The sequence below is a fragment of the Diabrotica undecimpunctata genome, chromosome 9, assembly GCF_040954645.1.
Source record: "Diabrotica undecimpunctata isolate CICGRU chromosome 9, icDiaUnde3, whole genome shotgun sequence".
NCBI lineage: Eukaryota > Metazoa > Arthropoda > Insecta > Coleoptera > Chrysomelidae > Diabrotica > Diabrotica undecimpunctata.
In genome coordinates, this window is record NC_092811.1 from 102833104 (window position 1) to 102858067 (window position 24964).

The 24964-nt window shown below is 32.4% G+C and overlaps 1 protein-coding gene across 1 annotated transcript in view; it reads left to right on the plus strand.

The window, feature by feature from the left end:
* The window catches only part of Sirt1 (Sirtuin 1), a 40568-nt gene that overhangs the window by 2973 nt on the left and 12631 nt on the right, over window positions 1–24964 (plus strand). The window contains exons 2-7 of the mRNA XM_072543940.1: window positions 15557–15840; window positions 16009–16201; window positions 16261–16489; window positions 18881–19176; window positions 20584–20845; window positions 24099–24602. Coding sequence (XP_072400041.1) covers window positions 15557–15840; window positions 16009–16201; window positions 16261–16489; window positions 18881–19176; window positions 20584–20845; window positions 24099–24602 — 1768 coding nt within the window. The remainder of the gene's footprint in view (window positions 1–15556; window positions 15841–16008; window positions 16202–16260; window positions 16490–18880; window positions 19177–20583; window positions 20846–24098; window positions 24603–24964) is intronic.

Below are 24964 nucleotides of genomic sequence, written 5' to 3' on the forward strand. Positions count from 1 at the left end.
ATATTTAAATTTTACCTGAAACTGGGCCTTTTATACTATTATTGGTTAACTCAGGATGTTTATGGTCAGTATTAAAATTGAAGTCAACCATTTTGCATTTAGACAAGTATATATAAAGTAATAAAAAGCTTTAAATGATTTTGCTTAATAAAAGTTATCTTAAAATTACAGTAACCAATAATTTTGGCAATTTTGGATAAAATAGTAAAATTTCCAAGTAAGGATATTTAATTCATCAATTTGTAAAATGAATTTTAGCAATAAATCAACCGTATCGTTTCAAGAACAAAATATGATTGATTAATACTCAATAGGTTGAAATGTCAGTTGGTAGTTCAGATTTCTTTCCTAGATGGCGCTAGGAGTTATCGTTCCGTATAAACTGCATTTATGTGTGACTTGATATCCTAGCCTTTTATTAGATTCGCTTATTCTTATTCAATAAATGACTAATACAAGACGCAAATCAAGATATATGCAATAAATATAACAGTTTTAAGATTAATGTTATATTAACATTATTCTATAAAGTATAAGAAAAATTCCCTATTTGCATCTAGATATATCAACAGCGATATACTGAACGGGGGAACCCAAACACAGTTTTTTGAAAAATTAATGGTTTTCGCACAGGATAAAAAAAATGAGAGAACCAAAACTGTTATAAGTGAAGAAATGGAATATGGTGTACTGTTATCAGGATCCCCACATCAGCACTCGTGAAATTTCACATCAACATGGCATTAGTCAAGCTTGTGCGGCAAAAATCCTCCATACACAAAATGTACCCCTACCACATACAGCTACATCAAGAATTGACAGTCGATGATTATCATCGCAGATTAGATTTTTGTCAATAGTCTCAGCAGCACGTGCATTGTGACTGATTTTTTTTCAATTATGTGCTTTTTGGAGATGAGGCTACATTTCACATACATTTTCAAATGGAGCAGTGAGTCGGCATAATTTTCATTACTATGCATCAAGCAATCCCTACTGGCTACATAAAAAGAAGAAGAGAAGAAATGTCGCTCAGTCATTTGAATATTGGTTACAAACTCGCATATACGTTACAGAATAGTATGCTTTATTGTCACTGAAAATTCTACAATTTTATGGACAAAGCTTAGAAAAAGTCAGAAAATAACAATAACAATTAAAATTTACTGAAATTACATAGATCGTCAATATCACAAAATAAAAGATAATAAAATAAACAATCCATTGCAAAATTTAAATTACTTGCAAATTGCATAGTAAAACCTTACCAACTAATAAGTTGAAGTTGTTGCATGTCCTACTCAAATATGTATAAAAATACTTTAAATATCCGGTGATTTTCTCTTCTGATGCCAAAGAGATTAGTATTGCTCTTTTTTGTGATTTAAAAATAACATCAGATTAGGCAGCTGTAGTAGAACCTCAAAAAGCAAGACTATATCGAAGATAAAACTCGAACAAAGAAAAATATGTTTTTTGGAAGATGCTAAATTGATTTCTTTCGAAATAGATCTTATTACATAACAGGCTAAGGCTAGTTTCTTATGCAACAAATCGACATGAAGGGACCATTTAAGGTTGCTTTCTATAAAAATACCAAGAAATTTTACAGAATCAATGATACTGATCTGGCTGTCACAAAAATATTTGGCATAGTCACAAAAAACAGTAGCAGTGTTAAGATTATTGTTTAGTGTCTGGTAAACCTCACGTAGTACAGAAAACATAGCATCACTGGTACATTTTTATTAGATAAAAAGCCGAACTGATTTGTGATACAATGTTGTTTTTAACGAGAAAGGACACAAGTCGGCCTTTTATAAGTGTCTCAAAATTTTTTTTAGTACCGGTAGTAAGGCAATAGATCTATAGTTACAGGCATTCGATTTTTCACCACCTTTATGAAAAGGAATAATAATGACTGACTTTAGGCGCTCTGAAAATATACCTTTTTCAAAAGGAATCATTAATTAGTGAGACCAGGACTTCCAACACATTTTTTGGGAGATTTGAAAAAATTTTTATGGATAGTCCATCAGTACTACAGGAAGATTTGGTTTTGATACTATTGATTGTTTGGATCAGTTCGGATTTATCAACTGGTCTTATAAAGAATGAAGTCGAGACCTTTTTTGAATTGGGGAGATAGGAAATGGGATCTTGTTGTGGCAAAATAGTTGATGTTATATTTTTACTCACATTAACGAAGTCTTCATTTAGATTTTAAGAGTTTGGAAGGGAAAATGTTTAAGCTGTGTTTTATTCGTAGTCGATTTTCGTAGTACGTTTTTTTAGCTGTTTTTGTAAGTTTTAGATAAGTTCCTCTATACTTGGTGATATATTCAGTGACAAAGATGTTGGTAGTAAATTCTTGATGTACAGTAGGGAACCAGATACCTTTGATAGTCCAGGGTTTGTGATGTTTTGGATTAATTGTAATTAAGGGAAATGTCTTATTGAAAATACAGACAAGCCTATCTAAAAAATCACTGAAATTATAGTCTACGTCCAGAGAAGAAAATTGCCACCCAGAAGTCGAACATAAATTTTGAAATTTACGAAAGTTCTGGGCAGAAAAGTCCTACCTTAACGTTGGGTTTTTGAGGAGAGTTTGTTGCGAGCATTAAACTTGAAATATAGTGTTTCATGATCAGATAGTCCTGCGTTAATAATTGTAGAGCGTTAGAGGTGAACATTTAGTTTAGACTTATTTCCTTAATATTATATTAATTGTTACATTTATTGCGTATTGTTATAGTTTATATTTTGTATTAGTTATTTATTGAATAAAAATAATTTTGTTATATTATTACACAAGACTAAGTGTAAAAACTGAAAGTATTCCCGAAATTTGAAGAAAACTAAAAATATCTAGGAAAGTAACGAGTTTAAGTATAGGGCATGCTTCATAAAAATAAGAGTATCGTAAATAAAATATTTTGAAAAAATAAAATATAGTGTTGTATATTAAAAAAATTTAAGAAAATCGTAATTTTTTTTTGTAGTCCACCACTTCTTTTGAAATTGGTCATAACTCGCTACATACCCTGTATAGAAGTGTGAAACTTCATATTGTGAGAACGGGGATTATGGGAGGAATCTAAATATGAGAAAATATACAGGGCGTCCTGTAAAAATTTGTATTTTTGTTTTACCACGTAGTTATTAATCACCCTGTAGTATTTGGCATATCCAAGCCTGGAGAATATCATTACTTACATTTTTTTCTAAATAACTTATAGTTTATTATTTTTTCCTTATCGACCGATGTCACTAAAACTCACCCTGTATATGCTTCAAAGATTAGCTTTAAGGTTTATTATCCATTCGAACTTAAGTGGCCAAATTAAATAGGTGATTAGAGTAGGGTATTTGTTGATATCTATAGATATTGTGTATATATAAACATTGAACATTTGAAAATTTAACAAACGACCACCCTTATTTGTGACAATTTTATATTATGTATTTGATTATATGGTACAGCTGAGGTATTTATTAAATACTTTACAAGGTACACTTTTACCTGATATTTGTCAATACCCAATTTGTCGTTAAAGGTCAATTTCTGTTCAGTTCCTAAGATTCATTAAGTCCTTTTCGCGTACTTGTTGTCAACTGAACAAGAAAAATATTTAAAGTTGAATGTTATCAGTTTGTCAAAAATAATCTCAAGATTTACTGAATTGTTTATAATTTGGTCCTTCACCTTCCGATAACTAATCAGTTTTAAAAAGATAACGGTACCAGTTTTTTCGCAAAAGTTTTGTAGGCTATTTTAATCGGTATTAGGAATCTCTGTAAATATATTCTGTTGCAAAACTTGGATCTAACTGATAAAAATTTCAAGATAACGAATGAAATGTGTAATATAAATAGCGACATTAGAATAATTATTGATTTTGTATGGAGAATTATTTCTTCCTGTCGTTTCGCTTGAAACTGCTACAGAAATTGTAGCCTCAGACGACATCGTCTGTCGCCTATGATAATGTCTGTCGTAGCCCTAGATGTAACACCAGTAAAGAATAATTTGACTACACGGCCTACACGTTCAGAAACCAATGTACCTATTATTGCAAAACCAACTAAAAATAATACAGAATGCCATTAAAAAAAATCATGATATTGATGATATAAATTGACGAAGTAAATATAGAACAAATTAGCATTCATCATCATCATTTTGGCTTTACAACCCTGTGTGTGTCCTAGCCTCCCCAAGAATTTTTTTCCAGTCGTCCTATCCATCGCCTTCCACCGCCAAGCACGTATTTCCATATTTCTCATATCCTGATCTATGTTATCTAGGAATCTTGTTCTGGTTCTTCATCTTCTTCTTTGACCAATAGGTCTATCAAGGAGCGTTTTTCTAGCTGGGTCGGTTTGTTCCATCCGCATTACATGGCCTACCCACCTCAGACGTTCTATCTTAATGTGTTTTACGATATCTGGTTCCTGGTATATTCTAGAGTTCGAGACGATTCGTTGTATCGTCTCATCCAGACACCATTTTCATTTACCGCTCCATAGATTCGCCTTACTATTTTTACAAATTAGCATTACCCATATCCAAAAATGAAATAAGAAGAGCATGGAAAATAAGAAATAGAGACCTTCTACATTAGATAACAGAAATCACTAAATCTTCATGAAATCAATAAGAGTAAAGGTCCAGTCAAATTCAAATCCAGTGACGGAAATGGTTTATAGCGTAGATAATAGAACTACACTCAACAGCACGAAAAACGGAGCACTTGCACTTAAAATTTTAATTCTCTTTAATCTTTTATTATTATAATAACGTAAACACAAGTGAAACAAACTGTTTTCAGTAATTTCTAATAAAAATTTAACTTTTGAACAAAGAACTGTTTCAGTAGATAACGATTTAAAAATTAACGAAAAAAACGTAAGTAAATGTTGTAACAAAATGACGCTCAATTAATAAAATTTTAAATCATGTGTCCGAGCAAACTGATTTTAATAATGAATGTTTCGTCCACGTACTCGAATTATTGCTTGAATTCTCCTTGGCATGCCTAAAATCAAATGAGAAATGTCCTGTTAAGGAATAAGCTCCCATACCTCAAAAAGGGCTTCATGTAACTGATTTAAGGTTAAAGGGACAGGAACACGACTTCGTATCCTTCGCTCAAGCAGGTCCCAAACATGTTCGATTGGGTTTGTGTCTGGAATGCTGGCCAATCCATTACAGGAATGTTTACGTCATTTAAAAACTGTTGAGTGATTCTCGCACTGTGAGGCTTGGCATTAATATACATCAGAACAAAGTCATTTCCAACAAAACCAGTATAAGACAACAAAATCTTGGAGAATTTCGCCAATCTACTTGGCAGCTGTTATGGAGCCTCTCGGAACGATGTACAATTATGTACGTGCCTTTAGAGAAATTCCAGCCCACACCATAATTGAGCCCCCTTGATAGCCTACCCTAGAAATGAAGGTACATTCTGCATAACGCTCATGTGGTCTTCACCATACTCTCTCACGGTCATCTGGAGACCGCAAGGTAAACCTGGACTCATCGGTAAATAAAACTTGCCTCCAATTATTTACAGCAAAAATGATGGTTTCTGACAAACTGAAGCCGCGCAACTCGATGGCGCCTGAGAAGTTGTAGGCTTGTTGCAGGTCCTGTTCATGTTTATAGACTACAAATTACACGAGATATGTTTGTTTAAAGGTTGTATTCGCATTCGTTTAGCGCCGTCAAGCCCTTTCAGCGCAACTCTTTTTCAAACGAAAGGCTTGAAAAAACTTAGTATACACCACTTTGTAGCTTTTAAAATAAACTATAAAGTGTTGTATTTAAAAAGTTTTTCAAGCCCTTCGTTCTAAAAAGGGTTGTGCTGAAAAGGGCTTGAAGATGTCGCTAAACGTGGCATTTTTTGTATTTTAGCATTTTTTCTGTATCTTTTTTATTTTGTTATTACGTTATTTTGAAAAAAATGTGATTTTTTGGGAAAATCAGAAAATAGTGTCTTCACTTCCAGAATGTAATGTTTGTATATATAAATAAAGTAAATTGTAAATGAACAATGAATAGTTTCAACCAGCATGATTTTGGCGGGGGTGAGTTTGTCTAATGGACCGATTTTAAGTTTTTTTAAAAGAAACAAAAAATGATTTGAAAAAGGGTAAATCTTTATTGTAAGCATTTAAACAATTAAAAATTGTTAATAACAAATTCCTGCCCAAAAATTCGGATTATAATGTTGAAGATTCGGATTCAGCGGGTTAAAATACATAAAAATCGGTTGTAAAATCTCATGTACCTCAATTGGCCACAAAACCCCCCTTTGCCCCTAGATTATAAATAATATAAGAAATGAACAGACATACATTGCGCGTCACGAAAAAGAGTCACGATTTTTGAATTTTTACGAATCGTACCACAAAGTGATTGTCATTAGATGTTTGTGTAATGTTTAAGAATATGTTCTAAAACAGTATGCAATCATTTTTTAAATAACAAATGTCAAAAAATAACTTCTTCCAAAATAATGAATAAAAAAAATTAACATTGTACATTTTTTGTTTTCTTTATAAAATTACAATTAAGTCGTGATTATTAATACTGTGTATTACCACTTCTATTGTGAATTACACTACTCATTCGATTTGGCATTGAATTGATCAAATTCTGGATGTCGTTTTGAGGAAAAGCTTCACATTTTTCCATGAGCGCCAACCGAAGCTGCTCATGATTTATTGGAGCAGGTATTCTGTAAACCTCCTCCGAAAGCAACACGTACTCGTCGAACACAAGCAGCGTATCGTTCCCGACGTCTTCTGTATGTTTTGATGCGACCATCTGAGCCATATAGAACCATCCTGGACTCATCACTAAACAAAACATTTTTCCAATCTTCTGTCGCCCAATGCTCGTTGTCTCTAGCAAACTGTAGTCGGCGTTGTCGATGTGCTGCTCTTAACAAAGGTCTTGTTGCTGGACAGCGAGCCCTTAGACCAAATTCCCTCAACTTTCTCACGGTAGAAGTGCTTAAAGTTCACCCGTGAGCATTTTGAAAACGGTTTTGGATTGATCTAGCCGTAAAGAACCAATTTTGCCATGAAGTGCGTTGTAAAGAACAGTCTTCTCGGGCCTGATCCTAGTCATCGTTCGTGAGATCTAGTCTCTACGAATCGTTGGCAAATTTTTTGGACCATACAACGACTGACTCCAAGCTGTCTGGTCACTTCTCTTTGACTCATTCCATTATTAATCAAAGTAACAATTTCAACAGATCTAATAAATCTCTGTCATAATTTTAAATTTAAAAATTGCACAAAATTGCACTCTTCGAACAACTGTACACTAGTGAAAGGTTTTTGAAAAACAGAATAGCCATATTCCAAAAAAACATAAGGTACAAACAACACGTGCATTATCCGAAGTCGTAAAACTGATATCAATTCTGCAAACTTATTACCCTTAATTAACCTGTCGGTACCTAAAAGACGCTAAAAGTGTTTCTGCATTGTGGAAATTTAGTTACAATAGAATAAATTGTATAAACTTAAAGTTATTGAAAAATTCTTACAAAATTCTAGGTGACCTCCTTTTCGTGACGCACAGTGTAAAAGAGAATAGATCCGGAAATTATAACGTGCTAAAAAAAATAAAAATTGGGAAAAATACTGAAGAATCATGCACAACAGATACTATATCAAGATTGAGTATGGAATTATCAATACATAAGAAAGGATACCAAGAAGAATGTGAAAATTATAGAGCTAGTTATGTATCATCAGTAATATTTAAAGTATATACTTGGATAATGAAAAGACAGCAAAAGAAAATAACTGGAAGAAAAAATAGAAGAACAAGTGGCTTTTAGGGAGAAAAAGATCTACATATTGAGAGGAAAAATGGCATTTGATGCTATAGGTAGGGAAAGAATATGGTGAAACAATGTAATAAAGGTTTAAGTATTTGAAAAACAAAAATGTATACACTGTAAATGACTGTATTTTAGCAAAAAATGCATCAAGCTGCATCAAAATGAGTTTAGAAATGCTCAAAATGTTCGTTTTTCATTGTACTATAGTCCTCATTAACATGAGGCGATTTAAATCTTTTTACGTTGAGCAAAAGCAAAGCTATGAGCAAAAATGTCTGATATAGTCGATAATTTATTATTTTTAAAGTTGATTTGGTTTGATATTTTAAAAGAAACAAAACATGATTTGACGAAAGTATATCTTTATTTAGCCCAGTCTGGTTAAAAAAAAGGTCGAACAATTTTTCGCAGGTGAAGCTTTTACGAGATAGTTGGGAGTTACTATCATTTTTTTATATCAAGAATATCTTTATTTTCCCGTTTTTTAAATTCAAATTGATATTTACGGAGATATTTGTAAAAAAGTAGGTTTTTTGCACTAATTTATAAATTTTATTAATATTTTTATTAACAAAATAAAATGTTAATACATTTGAACATCGAGTAATTACCGGCTTTTAAATTTGTGCGAAATTTCCCCCCAATCGGTCAAATAATTTGAAAATTATTTAATTTGTTTATTTCTGAGGCTAAATATTTAAACTATTGATCTTGCTCTATTAATGATGCTAGACACATTTAGCAAATTTCATAAAGATTCTTTAAGACTTAAACTATCTCAGAAGTTAAATACATATTGCGTTTTCATTGAAATTATTTACAAAATAAACGTTTGAAAAAGGGGTATGTTTTTTACTTATAAACAATTGTAATAACTTCTATATTTTTCAAGCTACAGACTTGAACGTACAACCATTCGATAGATGGTAAGAAAACTCACATTAAAAAAAACTTCTATGACCAATAGGAACGAAGTTAGGGACTATTTTTTAAAAAATCATATCCCCATTGTTTATAAACATTAAGAAGTAAAATTTGCACAAATTTTGAATGAAAATCGAAACTTTATATTGAAACTTATAACTATAAAATACATCCAATTTTTCGAAACTTACAGTCCTACGAAACGAAGGTACTTTCGAAAGATCGACATAGGAAAGTGGAGAATAACTGTTTCAGCTCCGTTTTTTTTTTCGAGATCGGAACTTCAAATTGAAACACGTAGGAAAAATTTACATTATTTCGGCTTCCATTGCAGCTAGAAGCCTTTTTTTTAATCTGGGGTAGCTCGTCGAAATATGAATAACTACATAGTTTTCACTGGCCGGGAAATATGGGAAACCTCGGAAAAATTGAGTCCATTTGAAATTCACTGTAAAAACTTACCTTTTTTTTTAATTTGGCTGGAATAGTCCCCCCCCCGGAAATCTCGGAAAATTTAACGTAATTAATATAAGGAATATAATAATATAATGTGTAAAAAATTACCTGAAATTTAATTTATAAAATATGTAAGTATTATTACATCATTGATATAAAATGAAAAATAATATATGTTGATTTTCCGAGATTTCCGGGGGGTGAAAATTATGTCATCATTATTAATACTGCGACAGACTATTTCAGCCAAATTAAAAAAAAAAAGGTAAGTTTTTCCGGTGAATTTCAAATGGACTCAATTTTTCAGAGGTTTACTATATTTCCCGGCCAGTGAAAACGATGTAGTTATTCATATTTCGACGAGCTACCCCAGATTAAAAAAAAAGAGGCTTCTAGCTGCAATGGAAGCCGAGATAACGTAAATTTTTCCTACTTGTTTCAATTTGAAGTTCCGATCTCGAAAAAAAACGGAGCTGAAACAGTTATCCCCTCCACTTTCCTATGTAAATCTTTCGAAAGTACCTTCGTTTCGAAGGGCTGTAAGTTTCGAAAAATTGGATGAATTTTATAGCTATAAGTTTCAATATAAAGTTTAGATTTTCATTCAAAATTTGTGCAAATTTTACTTCTTAATGTTTATATAAACAATGGAGATATGATTTTTAAAAAAATAGTCCCTAACTTCGTTCCTATTGGTCATAGGTCATAGGTTCCAATTGTTTATAAGTAAAAAACATACCCCTTTTTCAAACGTTTATTTTGTAAATAATTTCGATGAAAACGCAATATGCATTTAACTTCTGAGATAGTTTAAGTCTAAAAGAATCCTATGGAATTTGCTAAATGTGTCTAGCATCATTAATAGAGCAAGTTCAATAGTTTAAATATTTAGCCTCAGGAATAAATAAATTAAATAACTTTTAAACTATTTGACCGATCGGTGGCAAATTTCGCACAAATTTAAAAGACCGTAATTCCTCGATGTTCAAATGTATTAATAACATTTTATTTTGTTAATAAAAAAATAATTATTTATCAATTTTAATTTAAAAATGGGAAAAATAAAGATATTCTTGATATAAAAAAAATGATATAAATATTGTTTATGTAAAATATAAGGGAAAAACTTCCAGACAAAAAATCAAACTGACCATAAATTATTGTTTAAAAAAACGCAATGTAAAAATATGAGTACTTTTTCATCTATTCGTCATCTAGTAACCCCCATCTATGTCTTAAAAGCTTCAGATATCTGCGAAAAATTTTGCCGTAAAATCGATGGTTTTTGCATAACGAGACTGGGCTATATATCTTGGATCTGTTTAAATATTTCCATTTGGAAAAATTTATGACGAAATTTGTTTCATTTAACATAGGAGCCCCTTCTTTGATTTTTCTTTCTTTACATATGTTGCTTTTAGGACTATATTTGAATCTTTCCATTGAACCCTATATTCATTTTCCCATGCATGTTTACATATTTGAGATCTATCAAATTCTCTATTTTTAATATAAGATTGATGTTCACTTATTCTATCATTTAATCGTCTTAATGTTTCACCCAAATAAAACGTAGTAAAGTACTTTATAAATGCAATTCTTTGTTCTTTCTTGTTCATTATTAGGTTCAGTTTTAGATAAAATAATTTTATAAATTAAAATACACATTTATTAATTTATAATGTGAGTTGATAATTTTAATTTTTTATTATAATTTTCTTTTCTAAAGTTTCGTTTTAAATGGAAATAAAGGTCTCTGTATAATGTTATTGATTTATTTTTAATTATTTTTATCTAGTTGGTTTCTATTTCCGCCTTATTTTAATTACTTACATTACCTGACATACATTTACATAAAAACAGATACCTATACGGAAGCGAAATTTGGATAATTAAAACCTGGACATAGTTATTACTTGGACATAGACATACTGAACATTCTGTCAAAAATATTGGGAGTGGAAAGAGCTAAATATATTAAAATAAGGACGGGCTCTCACAAAATACAAATGAAGTATAAACTCAATTATATAATACAAATGTAGTGAATGAGTGAAGAACTTTTTTCCGAAACAACTAGTTAAAGCCACATGAAACGAGGTTTGTCACAAAGGTTGTTGGATAATATAAATTAAACAATACATTACAAAAACAGGATAAATGGAATTTCAGAGGTGTTAGATTAGTTTAATAAGAGTGGGTGCTTAACAACCCCTTCCATTCGATCTAAGAGGTCTATTGTGGCTGTCCATTCGATCTAAGAGGTATATTGTGGCTGTGAGAGGGTGTTGTAGCATATTGAAAACATACAAATAGCAGGAAATAAATTGATGTAGCAGTTTTAACAATTTTGTAGCTTGTATACCATTTGCAAGTACGTAATAGGATTGCATTTATAAATTTAACCCCTTCATAGCAACAATTATCATTAAATAATATTTTACTTACCTGCTGCTATTGTTTAAATTCGGTAAAACACTTCACAAATGCAACAAACAGGCTCCCGCATGTTATCTATACGTCACCCTGAGTCGAACTAACTGATAATTCCTGATAAGAGTGAAATATTTAAAAGTTGAAATTTTGTCACGTTTTTCTACAGCACATGTCTTTTATTGTTTCGTCACACCACATGTGTTTGCCGATGTTATTGCAAACTGGTGGTTTAGCAAAATTATTTGGTAAATAATTTGAATATGAATACCTAATGAATAAATTTCAATGAATGTTAATCAGGAAGTGTAATAGTAAAAATATTTAAAATTGAATTGTAAATATCGAAATACCGGGGATATACGATAAGACGTCAGTTTGTTCATTCTTTTGAAAATAATATTTTATTTATATAGTCCGTTTGAAAATGATTGACAGCACAAATTTTATTGCGCCTTAGATAAAACCCAATATAACATCATAAAACAGTGACAGAGATTTTTTAAAATAAAATATTCAGCATTGTGCTGAAAATATTTGGGTTTTACCTAAAATTTTTAAACCAACTTATTTCAATTCTTGTCTTAAATTTTGTAGTCATTTTAATAAAAAAATGATCGTACGTAATCTCTAAAGGTACAAAATATTTACAATTTCCAAAAAGGAGAGAGTCAATTTATAAGCCCTCAACTTTCTTAGAAAGGATTAAATTTTCCAAGTGCTAGAACGTGTTTTACAGATTGTGAATAATTTTAGTTAACCCTAGAACCAGAAGGTGAAATTGGTGGAACGATTTTCACAAGGTGGGGTCACCGGCGACCCGAAAATATTTTTCAAAATAAAAGCCATTTAAATGTTTTTTAAAGTCATTTGTCAAAAAATTTACTAAATGATTTGATTTCTAATCAGAAAATGTATTGTTAGATAACAATAAGCAAAACTAATATACAGGGTGAGGCAAAATATAAAAGCACTTATATTTGACAAATACTTTCTAAAATGTCAAATGTAAATTAAAAAACAAGTTATGAATTGAATAGCTTATCCTTGTATTATTTACAATCTCCACAAATACTAAATTGGTGTTCTGCACACATATTTTTTTCATAATAAACACAAATATGGCGGCCTTTTTTATCGTTACTTCTTGGACAATAATAACATCGAAGATTTCGTTTCTGAGGATTTACAGTGCGTCTTTTGCACTAATGCATCAGCTAAGGACTTCAAGAATTTTGAACGGGAAATTTTTTCGTCGGAATGTTTCAGTCTGTACAAAACCATTGTATTTACTTCACCTCCGTCTAACATTCCATAAAAAACTCTCAGTGGCCATCTTCTTATTTTCCTGGCAACGGTTTTTGCATGACACAGTTGGTCGAAGGTATCGACGCCCCTCCTTAGTGCTGTTGTAGAATATAATTATTTCTGGTTTTTTGGTAACTACATCAACTTCGTCTGACGAGTGCATAGAACTGATTAATAGAACGCATTTGTTTCGTTTTGGAACATGTGATACTAGTGTCAACTTTTGCTTAAATGCAAATGTTTAGGGCTGAATTTCTGATTGCTTCGTTTTTAAATATTGTGTAGGAATTTTTCTTTTATTTTTTCTAAGCGTTCCAACCATTGCTAAACCCTTTTCTAATCATTTTTCGGCGAATTCACACGACGAACACCAACTATTCATGGTGATATTGCGATTGGTACCCTGAATTTTCTCAGTTAGATTTAAAACATACTGGTTAGAAATTGAACCTTTTTGCGGATCTCGCTGCTCTTTACCAATATATGGTTATACTTATCAGGATTGCTGGGAATGTACATTTTAAAAGGACACCTGCCTCTAAAGCCCATCAGTTGCTCGTCTATTGTTAGGTACTCTGACGGAGTATAATTGTTTTGACAAACGTGAATAAATATATTCCATATTTCTCTGATAGGTGCAAACTTATCTAAAGCCTTACGTTTTGCGCGAGTGGTTTTATCGTCGAATCGTAAACACATTAAAAGAAATTCAAAACGGTTTTTGGACATAGTGCATCTAAATATGGGAACACCAAATGTTTCACACCACGTATCTATTACTGAAAGATGGGCATCTTTTAAAACTCCAGCAAAAAATAATAAGCCAAAAAGTGCTAACAACTCACTTTTGTTCGTTTCCTGAGTATAGTATTGTTCTACGGTAAATTTTGTTTTAATAATTTTTATTTCTTGTGTTATTCAAAATTATTTCTATCAGCGAGTCAGGAAAAAACAGCTGCCATAACTCTATTATGTTGGTTGTATGTGTCACTTCCCTACTTGGACCGAGTAGATGAAGAACAATATTTTTTTTTTGGAAGTTCTGGTTCTCTTACTAATTATAAGTTGTATAAACCAAATATAATTATTTCGACTTAATAATTTGGGGCAGTCTGCTTCTACATCTTGGTCTATGGCGTTTTGATACAAATCAACATCCCCCTCTTGTTGCAATTCTGTCAAATCAAATGTATCTTGAAAATGGTCGTCCGGTAATACATAATCTTCATCTTCACTTTCACCAAAAGAACATTCTTCATATTATCATATCCCTTTATGAGGAATCATCCACAATTCTTCTTGCGTAAGAGGACGTTTATTTGGATACATAGGGATGCTGTAATTAAAAAAAAACTTATAAGACGCTATAAATATTAATACTTAGAAATAACTTACCGATAAAAACTTGTTACGTTAACCACAAGGTGGGGTCAAAAATCGGAAATGCGCTGCAAACACGACTAAATGTGAATGTACATTAAAACACACATCACCAGTTACAAGTCATGTGAAATACTGAAGGTAGATGGGCGGCCAGCTTACAGGTTCATCAGAATCGCGCGCATGTCAAAAAAATTAGTGCGGTGAGGTCACCGACGACCCCACCTTGTGGTTCTAGGGTTAAGATTAACAGGTTTTTGTTTGTGACGTCCTGTGATTATAACTCCCAGAAATGTTAGTTGTATAATAAGAAGCGATATTAATAAGTGAACTTGTGTATTAAAAATGTCACCAACGTCTAATTTTACTACTGTGAAATTAAAGTAGCATTTAACCGTGCCAATGAAAACTTAAGTGTTAAATGTACATGAACATTTTGCAAGTACTTTCGGAGTATAGTTTTTAAGCGTTTATCGGTGTTTTCGTTTTCTTCCTCTTCGAGATCCATTGTTGGAGCACAATTCTGACAGTTTTGACCAGCATATTCACCGCAAGTGGTGTTGCAATGCAGCAATGTGATGTACCACGTCCTTTTTTGCAATTGCAAAATATTATTTTCAAAAGTTGTTCGGGTGCAGGATTGTTTTGGAGGCTGATACGTTGCAAAGAACCCTCTACGGTAATCCATCCTCAATCAGTTGGACTATTTTTTTTATTTCCGAGCCATACTTGAACTTTATAGTAGCATCTTTTAATATGCTCGTTGAGAGCACCCACTGTAGGAGCGAGGGCTGATAATTTCCCCGCAGTGTTTTTGATGGTTGCCTTTATGAAGGACTCATACTGCATTGTTTAGATAAAATCTCATAAGTCTTTTATTTTTTGCATATAATTTATTCTATTTTAGAGGTGCTGTTATAAAATATTTTTGCCTTATTAAATCTAAAGTTTTTTCCATAATTTCTTTTTACCGTTATTATAAAAGACTGAAGTTGTATCACAACCAGTAAACGAATAAAAACCATTTTCGATGGGCAGGTTTTATGCCATTCGTTTCCTAAGCAATGGGATCTGTTCCACCGCTTACAAAAATTCCACATTTTCCTCTCCTTGGAACCTTTTAAAAATGTATCCTTACATAAGCTGGATTTAGTTACCTGTCATTTAAATATTTTTCTTTCTTCCAGGCATATCTGCAGACTGTGATTCAGGTTATGAAGCCTCAAATTTGGAATCGGTGCCCACACCACTACACACCTCCCCTCGGACAGATCCTGGAGACATCCAAGAAACCATGTCAAGCATTTCGGAGTCATTCATGCAGACACCGACACATACCGATCAACAAGATACGTCACAGGATAGTCTAATAGAAGATGACGATGATAATGCATCCACGGTTAGTGAATTGAGTGGATTGTCGGATTTATCCGGACAAGATTGGAAACCAATGGCTGGAAGTATGATTTGGGTAAGTATGACTTCGTTTTTTAATGTTTTGTTAATGCATGTTTACTTTTAAATTTACTCATTTAAATATTCTCAAACACTTCATTTTCATAAGGAAGCTTATTATTTAATAAATATTTGTGTATACAAGTGAAACATGTTTTATAATATTAAACAATATTTTTTACAGATTCAACAACAAATGCAAAAAGGCGTCAACCCCAGAGAAATACTAGGAGAGTTGGGAGTGGATAGCCAGATTCCTGAATATGTAGACGACATAGCGATATGGAAACTTATTATCAACATGCTGTCGGAACCCCCACGTAGGAATAAACTTCGGCACATAAACACACTCGATGACGTGGTGCGATTATTGAAAGGTATTTCTGATGACATCTAAAATTTGTAACAAAATTTTATGATTTTTTTTTCTTTGCAGGTGCTCAAAATATAATAGTATTAACAGGAGCTGGAGTTTCAGTGTCTTGTGGGATTCCTGACTTCCGTTCCAGAGACGGCATTTATTCCAGATTAGCTATCGATTTTCCGAATCTTCCAGACCCACAAGCTATGTTCGATATTAGCTATTTTAGTCAAGATCCTAGGCCTTTCTTCAAATTTGCTAGAGATATCTACCCCGGAAAGTTCCAACCCAGCCCTTGTCATAGGTAAACAATAGTTCTATATTTATTTTTTTTACAAATTCCATTGCAGGACGTCAGTGATGTGAACTATATTGTCATATCACTAGTTTACTCATGAGATTATGAACTTGTTTAGAACTCAAAAGGTTTCTCAATTAACTATTTATATATTAATGCGTCTTAAAACGTTTACTGTGTCGTTTGTTATCGTTTTTTTTTTTCGACTTCAATAATCAGATGTTATACGTGTAGTGAGAAACCTGGAAAAAATATTATTGTATACCATTCAGCATTAACGGTTCTATATTTCTCTAACGAAATCGTAGCACAACGTCCTTTTTCCATAAAAAAACCTCGCGACTTTGCCAATTTTGCTATTTATTTGCCAAGGTTGCGTGTGCGGACTATTTTTCATGGCTTTTGATTGTCTTGAAGCACCAGATATAGTATTAAGCATTTTCCGAGACCACAACTGTGGCCGAACACCCTTCATGGAATGTGTCATTGAAGCTGGTTAGTGCACGCTTGAATTCTTAAAACCATATATGAGCAGTTGAAGGAGTTTATGCTTTATCATGAAAACCAAAACTCTCGACGTATTTTTGTTTAGTGAAAGCAACTTCAAAACCATATAAATTTATTGTACAAAAATGTTCACAAAATATAATATAATTAATGTTGAAATAAAAGTGACTGACGTATACGTATCCCATCGACCAAATTACAAACCAACATTGTATTATTACTTCTATAAAATCTGAAAAGTTATCCAAATACTGTCGAAAACCAGTATGTGAACACTATTTAAAATAGTTTAAGAGGCATTACTTCCTATTAAAAGATTTTTTAAATAGAATGAATATTATTCGATTTGCATCTTCGCAATAATCTTCGGAAAAATCAAAATATTTGTTAAATTTAAAATAAAATTGTCCAATTTAATATTTTTTACGTGTATATTGAATTTTAAAATCATGAATATTTGATATTTCGGGGGCTATCCGGACCCCCTGGCTAAGTTCCTGCCACTAAAATGTCTGTCTAAAATTACTACTAAAAAATCATCATCTCTACTGGCGTAACAACCCCGTGTGAGTCCTCTATTCTCCCAAAGAATTGATATACAGATTTGAATTTTTTTTTACCGGAACATAGAATTTTGAATACAATAACTGAGGTTCCCTAATTTGCAATTAGCCAGTATAAATTTCAATACAACGATGTCGCGATGTTTTATAATGAATTCATTTGTGCGACTAGACTCCCTCTCCAGTCGATGTCCTACCACCGCACCGCACCTTACCAAACGCAAACGATCATTGTATGGTTAAATCTAGCCGCCAGTGTAAAATCGGAACACAGGTACAATGCATGTCAATTCGCCAAAAACGTACAATTATTAATTTTATTATTATTATTTTATTAACAAAATATTATTTTATTTATATTTTATTGCCAAAATGGAAAAAAGTAGATTTATAAAAATAAAAACGAATTCCAAAAATAACATAATAATAATATTAAAAAAAAAAATTTACCTTAATGTAGGTTCAAATATTCCACCTCTTTCTGCAGAGCAAGAACCAAATCTGTTGTACAGAGATACTCTCATATCCCTGAGCAATTCCGGTCTAATGCTCCCACAAAGATGAATAATTTTGTCCCTCACTTCTGCTAAATTTCGGGCTCTTTTAAAATCATGTCGATAAACACTTGCTTTCAAATATCCCCAAAGAAAAAAATCATTTGGGGATAAGTCTGGTGATCTGGGAGGCAACTTGTTTGTACCAGGGGAAGAAATTAATTTATTTCCAAAAATGGTTTCTAAATAATTGTGAACTGCTCGTGTATTGTAAACAGGACATCCGTCTTGCTGAAACCAAATATCGTCAAAGTTGACAGGAAGTAACTGAACTGCCGGAATAATTTGATTTTGCAACAATTCTAAATATTTGTTTCCCGTTAAATTTCAATCAATAAAAAATGGACCGACGATATAGTCCCCCAAAATACCTGTTCAAACATTAAGTTTTTGAGGATATTGTGTTCGTACTGGAATACTTATGTCTTTATTATGCCGAGACCAATATCGTACGACGGAAGGATTATGTTTCCGATGTAATGAAAATGTCGATTTATCGGTAAACAAAACGTTTTTTAAAAAATATTAATTTTTCATTTTGTTTATCTATCATGGGTTCACAAAATTCCATACGTTTGAAATTGTCCTTAACTAATACCTCTTGAGTAGTTGAAACTTTAAAACAACGGTAACCGTTTCGTTTAAAAATATTCCTGACAGTCCTATCATTCATGTCAACTTCTTCAGTAGTAGTTTTGCTTGAACAAGGATAACTAGTTTCAGCAACATTAACCTAAACTAAAATGTATATCTTATAACAAATTCTCTCGCAGGTTTATCAAATTATTAGAAAAACAGAAGAAACTCCTTCGTAACTACACCCAAAACATCGATACTCTCGAAAAAGAAGCCAAGATCGACAAAGTCATAGAATGTCATGGTTCTTTTGCCACAGCGACGTGTACGAAATGCAGCCATAAAGTTACCGCGGAGAAGATTCGAGATCACGTCCTTGCCCAGAAAATACCCCTTTGCGAAATCTGCCATCCCGGTCAACAATGTAGCGTGTCTACTGACGATGTTAGAGCTAGTCAAGTAAACATGAACTACAGAGAACTTGTTGAGTCTGGTAAGTTTTTAATTTTATATCTATTAATTTAATCACTGATTTAAAAAAAAAAACAAAATACGTATTATCCATAGTAAGGTATGAATATGGTATATAAATATGGTAACGGGTGTACACATTTCTAATTTTGTTGTTTAAAAAAATATTTTTGCGTTATATTTCTTACAAAACAGTGAAGTAAAAATCTTATTCAGTTGGTACAGTATAAATCCGGATGCACGTCATTATCTATGTCAGAGATCTAAGTTGACATTGTTGCCAAATTCCAAAAAAATTCCTGAATTAATGTTAAATCGAATATATCACATAATTATTGCAGAAGTTGATTATACAACAAAACAAATTAATATACAATGTAAATAAATAAAAACATTAGAAATAGAAAACAAGAATTAAATAATAATCTTCGTTAAAAACAATTTGAGCCGCTTGTGTAGTACGAAGAAGTAAAATAGAATAAAAAAAAACCACTTTTTCATTTCTTATTTAAGTTTAAATGTTTTGTTACAACTAGATTTTCAAATTTTGAATCAATCTTTTTTCTTCGGCTTTATTTAATTTTCGGTTTTCTAATCGATACATTACAATTGTGCATGTGATATAATTTGTGAACAATGTAAAAAAAGTGTGCTGCTTTCTTATAGTTTTTTATAAACCCTGCTGGAAACAAGGACTACATCTAGGTCCTAGGGAGATACCAGCCAACTAAAGCTGTCATAAAAACTGTGCTGTCGATAATTTTCAAATGGAGTATAGGAGTAAACGAAAATAATTGAAATATAACAATCTAGGTTTATTTATTATGCATAAATACACCCTGTACTCTAGAGATCATGAACCATAAACGCAAGAGAAGAAAACTATAGCTTTAAATAACATGTTGACCAAAATGGTTTTGAAATGTTCAGGATAGAGACTAAGGGATTATAGAAGAAGCCGATGTCGAAAGATGGATTGTTTATGGCTGATTCGATGTATAAAAACTTACCATTAGCCTCTTTCTTCTGTGCAATTTTGGCCATTTAATTATTAAATGTTTTCAGAAACAAATATGGAATTTTACATATATATGTATTTATTTCTTAATAGGGTCATATGGGATAAAATCATTCATGCATACAGTTCATCAGATATAAGAAAAGTTTGGAGATATGCAACTGAGATAATCTCCGGAAGAATATGTAATAGATGAATATATAAGTATAGATGAAGATACATATGCATTGATGGACATGTAATCTACGTTCCAGGAAATGCTGCAATATTGGAAACGACAAATTGGGAAAAAAAGTGGATGAAGAAGTTTAGACTATGCAGGTGGATTAAATATAGTTAAAATATAACTTAAGTTGTAATTCATGTATATTAATAATGACCAATATAAAGACCTTATTTACTTTATTGTAGGTATCATGAAACCCGACATAGTTTTCTTCGGAGAAGGTCTTCCGGATACCTTCCACGAAGCTATGATAGAAGACAAGTCGGAGTGTGACTTACTTCTAGTCATCGGCAGTTCCTTGAAGGTCCGACCGGTGGCATTAATACCTAGCAGCCTTCCTTCACAAGTTCCTCAAATCTTAATCAATAGGGAGCCTTTGCCACATTGTCACTTTGATGTGGAACTGTTAGGCGATTGTGATGTCATTATTAATCATCTATGTAGGCTGTAAGTATAATCATATATAATATGTTTCAATCTGCCCGTATATTTACAAGTATTAGTTTGTTATACACTTATTATTAACAATCAAATTATTTTGAAAATATCTATGCTCTACAGAAAAATGTTGTTTTTAGTCTAAAAAAAAGTTGTAGATGCTGTGATTTGTAGCATTGGCATGAGAAATAGTTGTGCTAGGAAATCCGGTGCGATGAAAGGAAATAAAGTCAAATGTGTTCAATGTGTAAGAAGTGAGGTTAAGTAAGCAGAACTAGAAATTATATCATTGAAACCAAATGAAATCATTAAGTTTCAAAAATATTTTCACAAGTTTGAAGAATCTGTGGCTGTCTTTAGTAAATTTGATTCTTTCATGTTGGAAAACCAAATTGCACTACAAGAACTGCGAAATATGAAGAAAGAAAATATCCAATTACAAACCAAAGTCATACAGCTAGAGGTAAGAATCTACGAATTAGAAATTAAATATTCCTGTAACCTGGAGATTCATGGATCCCAAATTGAAAATGAAGAATCTAAACAGGTTCTAATGGAAATTGCTAACGATCTTGTATCATGTAAATTGAATAGTCAGGATGTGTCAGACGGTAACAACCAGAAACCAAAAATGGATCAGTAATTGTGACAAAATTGACGTCTCGAGATGAAGTAGTGGCTGAACATTGTTTGGGAGCTGGTAAATAACCAGATTTTAACGGGAATGGATATAGTTCAGTGTATATGTGTAGAGAGAAGGAAGGTGGAGGGATAGTTATTAAGGACTGTTTTGATTATTCTGAAGTCTATAGACATAACACAAAATGTTTAATACTTTTCTTACGGATTGATAGGCATTTGATAGTGGGATGAGTATACAGACCTTATGATTTTCATCGCAAGGATCTTTTGGGAGTAGTGGATATGTGCTTAAACATGTTTATGAACAAAACAAAACCATATACATATACAAATAGATTGAGCGCTGCAACTCTGATTTTAAGAAATCTAGGAAAAAAACCATCAGACAGGTCTCTAAAATAGTATATAGAGAAAATATATAGTGTAGCTAACTATACTGTCCTACTATATCTAGTAGATCTAGAGTTTCCTAGCTCTCAAGAGGATATACACATATTTTTTCCTGTACATTACTTCACATAGCTTATTTCTATGGATATTAACTTTTGTAAAAGTTAATTTTGTCACACCTTGTTGATTAATTTCTTATTCATGATCGGGGAAGCTCTAAACCTGCAAATCGAAATGGTTTTGGATTTTAAATAGTTACAAATACTGAGTGCTACATTTTGATTACTTTGAATTTGCTCTTTGAGGTATGACTTACTTATGAAGTATGAATTACTTTGAAGTATGGCGCTTCATAAGACAACAAAAAAGCGAAATGAAAGAACTAGTTGAAATAGAACACATACAAGAAGATACATGGGTGGCCTTCCTGACAGAAATGTTTAAAAAAACAAAACGAAGAATCTTTACTAGAAACGCCAAATATAATAACTGAGGAAAAGACCGAAATCTCCCAAAACGATGTGAAAGAAGGAATAAACAAATTAAAAAACAGAAAGTCACCAGGAGAAGATCAAATACAAAATGAACTCTTAAAATATGGAGGTGATCATCTTGTACAACAACTGCAACTTCTTATTAATAAATAATCACCACGAACAGAATACCAGATGAATGGAGGAGACCGATCATGGTGATGTTCGTCAAAAAAGGAGATAAGAAAGACCCCAATAATTATCGAGCAATAAATCTATTAAATACAACACTCAAATTGACAACAAGAATAATAGCGACAAAAATAAACGAACGAATATCTCTGCAAGAGGAACAGCAAGGGTTTCGGACAGGAAGATCGTGCACGGATACAGTTTTTGTAATAAGACAAATAAAAGAAAAGTCGCTGGAATACAACAAACCAGCATATATGTGTCTGATAGATTTGAAGAAAGCTTTTGATAGAGTGAGAATTCGGGACGCGATACATTTATTATATGAAAAGGGAATATCACTGGATTTAGTAAAAACCATTGAGAATATAATATATAAAGATAACATAGCTATGGTACGATGTAAAGGAAAACTATCGCAACCTATCAAATATGAAACTGGCATTAGACAAGGAGATTCGCTGAGCCTATTAATATTTAATCTGATAATGGATGAAATCATAAAGAAAGTTAAAAAAAGAAGAGGATATAGAATGGGAGAAAAGGAAATAAGGATAATATGCTACGCCGATTACGCCATAATAACAGCCAAAAATGAAGATGACCTACAAAGATTAATTAAAGAATTCGAAGATACGGCGCTCATATACAACATGGAGATCTCAACAGAAAAAACTAAAGCGATAGTGATATCAGCGGAACCGAAAAGATGTAAACTAGTCGTAAATAACAAAATAAAAGAACAAGTGATGGAAACTGAATACTTGGGAATAAAACTGTCAAGCTACGGAAAAGTGGAAGAAGTGCAAAAACAAGTGAACATGGCAAACAGAGCAGCAGGATCTCTCAACAACACAATCTGGAGAAACAAATACCTCACAACGGAAACGAAAACCAGGATATATAAATCAACAATAAGACCGATAATGACGTACACAGCGGAAACAAGAGCAGATACGGCGAAAACACAAAGACTACTGGAAACAACAGAAATGAAGGTCTTACGAAAGATAACAAACCAAACTCTAAGAGACAGAGTAAGAAGTGAGGAAATACGAGCCAGATGTGGTATAGAGGAAATAAACGCGTGGACCAAAAGAAGAAAAGTGGAATGGAACCAACACATCGAAATAATGACAGAAAATAGAATAGTACGAATAGCAAGAGACAAATCGCCAAATGGAAGAAGATCATTGGGACGACCGAGGAAAAGATGGTCAGACAACGTCAATTGAGGCTAAAAACCGAAGTAAAACAGGCATTTTGCCTATTTATAAAGTAGGAAGAAGAAGAAGAATTTGCTCTTAATGGAATGCCATAAAAAGTAAATGCTCAAGGCATTTATATAAATAAGAGAAAATAACGAGTAAGGAAGATGAATGTAGGGTGTAACATGTAATCGTGAGAGAATCATGTGTAAAAATGAAGATAAATGATAAATAAACTGAACTTCAATGGCTATTGATGCGTATAAAGATACTCCATTGTAGGTTCCATATTTATTTGCGAAGTTGGTATATGTGATAATATGTTTTGTAGTTTTCTAATTTTCTTTTTCTTTGCAGATTGGGTAATCACTGGGAAGAAGGGATCTACTCATCTCAAACGTTACACCACGCCTCAACATTGCTCCCATTGGAAAACCCACCCCTACAAGAGATCCAAGACAAACCACCTATACCCAGTTTAGACTTCAATTACCCACACGAGTCGGATTCCTCCCATTGTATATGCAAGAGTACAAATAGTAGTTCCTTAAGCACAGACGTGACCACTGAAACGCAGTGCTTATGTTTTACATACAAGTCAATTAATGATAGCGAATTAGAAAATAAAAGCGGGAAAGAGAGACACATGAGTATCGATTCGGCCAAAGATTCGGGTATCGGCGAGAATTCGAACTTTACCGATAAATACGAATCGGACGAAAACGGTGAAGAGAAAAGTGCTACTAATATTTGTTTAGAAATTTATAATGACTCATCGACGTCTTCAGAAGGATTTCGAAAGAGCACCTCGGATCTTAGAGGATATTGGCAGCCCAAGGTGAAGAAGAGCTTGGCAGATAGGTAAGTTTTTATAATTTTGTAAATAAATTACAAGTCATAAAAAGGTTTAAATGTGGGACCATCTGGGGAAAAGTGGTTATATTACTTATGAAATAAATACTAGTTAGAATCAGAAAAAAATGAATAGTAGATAAAACTAAATGGCAGTATCGAAGTTTTTCTGTGTCCTATACAACAAGCTTTGATAAAGGCTTCTATGCAGTAGCTAATGCTATGTACCTGTGTTATGACACTAGATTTATTTATGAAGACGTGAAAAAAGTAATATACAAATGAAACACTTTATCATGTTAAAATTGTTAAGAGAATGAGTTCTTGCTTAATTTGGTACCTGGTACGTGGCATCAATGAGCATGGCTTAT